Raw genomic sequence first — 4,576 nt, forward strand, 5'->3', positions numbered from 1 at the left:
GGTTTCCTTCTCTCAGGACCTGGCCCTGCTTCTGAAGACATTACACCTCTCCTGATTGGGTGAGATTAGGAGTAACGGGGAGGGTTAGAAGGATGCTGGAGGGACAGTATCCAGAAGACCCTCAGGAGTGAGCGTGGGGAGACTGTGCCTTCCTGGGGGCCTTGGGCCCCAAATGGCTCCCCTCTGCAACAGAGATGCACAGAGATTATCCCGGATTAGGGCCCAAGCCCCCCTGCCCAGGGCCCGCCTGCTGCCCACCCGCCCCCAGTCTTCCCCACAAAACCCTGGGAAAATCCCCTGCAGTCCTCTGGGTTCTCAGTGGGAGAGGCTGGGGGCCGGAGGGAGCTGCCCCAGGCCACCCACAGACTTTGGGCCTGGCATGGTGCAGGGGCCCATGGGCAACTGTGCCAAGCGCCCCAGGCGCCATGGGCTTAAGGTAGGAGGGCTTGGGGGAGGGGCCGGGGCCAGGAAGCTGGCTGGACCCCGGAAGGGGTCAAGTGGGTGGGCAGAGGCCCTGTGTGAGGGTGGGTCTGGGCTGGAGGTGGGACACAGCCATGGGATGGAGGGGAGTTGCCCACTGAAGCCCCCAGACTCTGACTCACGCTGGTCTTGGCTCCCAGAGGCCTTTGGGCCTCCCTTACCCGCCCTGCCAGCTCACCAGGCCCTCAGCTGCCCATCCAGCTTCCCCAGCTCTCCTGCGGGTCCCTGCTGCCTGCTAGACAGCCTTGGCCAGAGGAGCGCAGAACCTGAGCTCTAGGTCTCTTTCTGCCGCTGGCTTGCTGGATGATCTCAGTCAAATCCTTTGCCTTTCCTGGGCCTTGGTTTCCCCAACAGTCAGAGGGTGGACCCTTCCAGCCTAAAGTGTCCATGGGTGAGGGCCCCTGTGCGCTGTCCTCCCCACCTCTAGCCTCCGTCCTGTGCAGGAGCCCTGATGGGTGGGTTGGGGAGGGCCGTTGGGCTCATGGCTGGATCTGCTGCAGGACCTTGGCCAGTGGCCCTGCTCTCCCTTGGGGGGCTCCTGCCACAGCCCCAACCCCGAGGACCAGAGGGGCCCTGAGCCTGGGGTACAAAGCTACTCGGTGCTCAGCAGCCTGGTGGGGCCCGCCTGCATCTTCCTGCGGCCCAGCATCGCCGCCACCCAGCTCGTATGTATGGCCGCTGCAGGCCTGCCGCCCAGCCAGTGGCCCCTCACATCGTCTCTGCTTGAGCAGGGACAGAGGACCAATTGGGAACATCACAGCAAGGGCTCACAGCTCCAAGGGTGGGGGGCAGAATGGCGGAGAGAGAGGACCCCAGAAACAGAAACAAGATCAAACATGGGGAGACCTAGGGAGAGACCAGGAAAGAGAGGTCCAGAAAACATCGGAAAGAACCACCAAGGGGTATGCCAGGGAGGTCCCAGGACCCCCAGGGACACAGAGAACAGGAGAGATATCCAGTGGCAGTGAGGCCACCAGGGCCAAGCCTGAGGTTCTGCCCAACCTCCAGGCTCATCTCTGCCAAAGGGAATTCCCAGAGTGGTGGGGTGGGTGGAGGCCCCAGGGAGAGGCTGGGTGTGTGCTGGGAGGGGAACCTGTACCAGGCCAGTCAGCAGAGATAGTGGGAACCAGGTCTGAGCAGCATCAGGCACACACAGGCCCTCTGCATGCCGGCTGTGCAGGGCTGAGTGGGGAGCCCCAAGGAGCAAGAAGGAAGGGGTGCAGGTGTCTGGGTGGTCCAGGGAATTCCTAACCCCTGTGTCCCTCCTCAGGACCGGGAGTTGCGGCCAGAGGAGGTTGAAGGTAAAGGTCTGTGGGATCAGCACAGGGTGGGGGGACAGGATATGGGGGTATCAAGGGCGGGCCAGAGAGCCTTAGCAGTCTCCAGGCAGAACTGGGAGAAGGAGGCTGTAGGCACCCCTGAGGGGAGGTGGGGACAAGACTGAGTATGCAGGGACTGACAGGGTCCCCCACCTATCAGTTGTGCCTGGCCCTGTGCCGAGCCCTGGGAAACATGGCAAATGGACAGAAACAACCCCACCCTCTGAGACAGGCATAATAAGTCAACTCACAAGTACAGAAAACAAACAGTGCAAAGTGCACCAAAGAAAATGTACCAAGGGGTTGGAGGGAAGTGGATTCAGAGGGAAGGCTTCCTGAAGTAGGAGACATAAGGACCCAGGAGGAGGATAGAGTGTAACAGAATGTGAACTCCATGAGGGGGGATTCATTTCTCTCCCTTTTCTTTATTCACTAAAGTGCCTAAAGCAGAGCTTGGCACAAAGTGGGTGCCCCTTAAATATTCGCTGAAAGAATGAATAGAAGGAGCAGCATGTGCAAAGGCCCTGAGGCACCAAAGAGAAACATGCTTAGAAGAAGGCAGTGATGGGACCAAAGGGGGAAGGGTGGGTTAGCCCAAGCCAGTGCTTGGGGGCATATGGGGAAGGACTAACCCCACTCTGCCCCGCAGAGCTGCAGGTGGCCTTCCAGGAGTTTGACAGAGACCGGGATGGCTACATCGGCTACCGGGAGCTGGGCGCCTGCATGCGGACACTGGGCTACATGCCCACAGAGATGGAGCTCATTGAGATCTCACAGCAAATCAGTATGTGCCTCTGACCCGCCTGCACCCCCCCAGTGCCAGGCTGTGGGTAGAACCAGGGAAGCTGGCAGCTCAGACACACAGGTGTCTGCCCAGGTAGGCGTCCAGAGTCCAGGTCCCTGGTCATTCTCAAGGCAAGATCTCTGCCTCCAGAGACTCTCACCATCCTCTATGAGATGGATGAGAACCATTATTCCCACTTTAAAGATGAGGAAACTGAGGCTCTGAAAGGTTAAGTAATTTGCCTAAGATCACACAGCAAGAAAATATTGGGGTCAGGATTTGAACTCAATTCAAACTCTTCAGGAAACTTATTAAAAATAAGGAAAGTCCTAGGAAGTTTCAAGAGAGTGGTTTTCCTGTCATATTTAACCAAATCTATGCTTTGCTTGGGTAGTGATTCCCATTAGGAAACACGAATGACCCAGCCTGTCGGTGCAGGGGGATGTAGGGGCCCAGTTAGTGGGGCAGAGGAGAGGGCCATCGGCCGGGAGCGGAGGGCCAAGGAGGGCCAGGGGTTGGGCGCTTAGGTCTCTGGGGGCGTGTCCCCAGGCGGCGGGAAGGTGGACTTTGAGGACTTCGTGGAGCTGATGGGCCCCAAGCTGCTGGCGGAGACGGCGGACATGATCGGCGTTAGGGAGCTGCGGGATGCCTTCCGGGAGGTGCGGCCGCTGGGGCTGGAGGGCGGGCGGGGGGCGCGTGTCTGCTGTGGGTGAGGGGCTGAATGAATGAATGAGGCCGTCAGCGAGCCAATGCCGCGCCCCACGCCACCACAGTTCGACACCAACAGGGACGGTCGCATCAGCGTGGGCGAGCTCCGCGCGGCGCTCAAGGTCTTGCTGGGGGAGCGTCTCAGCCAGCGGGAGGTGGATGAGATGCTCCACGACATGGACCTCAACGGGGACGGCCTGGTCGACTTCGAGGGTATGCCAGCCGCTGAGTACCACACCCGGGGAAGGTGCCTTATTGAGAGCTCACTGTGTGCAGGCTCTTCGGAGCACTCCTGTGTCCTTTCCCAGTTAATCATCACAAGAACTCAGGAGGAAGCAACTATTATCCCCATACTCAGAAGAAGAAATTAAGTTTTTAGGAAAAGTTTGGGTACTTGGGTAAGGTCACAGAGCAAAAGAAAGTGGGTGAAGCCCAGATTTGAATCTGGGCCACGTGGCCCAGAATCCAGGTTTTTCTCTATGCAACATCCTCATAAAGGAAAAGCAAAGATTACATGATAGTATGAAGCCAAGAAAAATTAGTACATAGAGATGCATGACTTGGTTGATGTAGGCCCCAAAGTTGCTCCTGAGCTTCCTAGTGGCCAAAGCAAAAAGGAAAACAAGTTCAGTTGCAAGGCTTATTTTGTCCATAAGACAAAGCCCCAGTCTTCCCTGGCCCTGAGGCATAGTCCCTAACAGATCCAGGGGGTTCCCTTGAAGGTCCTCCCCTTGACCGCACTCCCTCTCCCTCAAGGCTGTCAGATTGGCCTCACCTCTAGTGGGGCCTAGAGAGCAGACCCATAAACCTCGGCTTTGTCCTGGCAGAGTTTGTACGAATGATGTCCCGTTGAGTCTGGACAGAAACTGGCGGGAGCACACAGGACTCAAGGACTATAACTGATGTCCACCAGGGTGCTTCTTGAAGGTCAAGACCTACAGCTTGGACCCTCCTCTTCTCTCCACCCCCACCGATGTGCAATGCTTCTACCTGCCTTCACCCGCTCCCACTCCTCCACCAGGGCCCCCCTACCCCAACTCTGTTTCTCTGAAATAAAGCATCTGCAAACCTGGGTAGATGGCTTTCACATCTCACTTGCTCACCCCGGAGGCCCCAGGATTTGATCCCCAAAAGATCCAAGTCCTGGGACTGTCCTCTTGGGCCATGGCCAGTTGCAATCAAGTCGATTCCTACTCATGGTGACCCCATGGGTGTCAGAGTAGAAGTGTGCTCCATAGGGTTTTCAGTGGCTGCTTTTTGGAAATAGATTCCCAGACCTTTCTCC

The 4,576-nt window shown here is 57.6% G+C and overlaps 1 protein-coding gene across 1 annotated transcript; it reads left to right on the forward strand.

Annotated features, from left to right (window-relative positions):
* Nucleotides 1–379: 379 nt before the first annotated feature.
* Nucleotides 380–4,576, forward strand: CABP2 (calcium binding protein 2). The gene is made up of 7 exons (XM_003419543.4): nucleotides 380–436; nucleotides 981–1,145; nucleotides 1,751–1,781; nucleotides 2,449–2,583; nucleotides 3,133–3,242; nucleotides 3,357–3,504; nucleotides 4,119–4,576. The coding sequence occupies exons 1-7, from the start codon at nucleotides 380–382 to the stop codon at nucleotides 4,142–4,144; spliced, it is 672 nt and encodes a 223-aa protein (XP_003419591.2). The 3' UTR covers nucleotides 4,145–4,576.

This window comes from Loxodonta africana, chromosome 7 (assembly GCF_030014295.1).
Source record: "Loxodonta africana isolate mLoxAfr1 chromosome 7, mLoxAfr1.hap2, whole genome shotgun sequence".
NCBI classification, from domain to species: domain Eukaryota; kingdom Metazoa; phylum Chordata; class Mammalia; order Proboscidea; family Elephantidae; genus Loxodonta; species Loxodonta africana.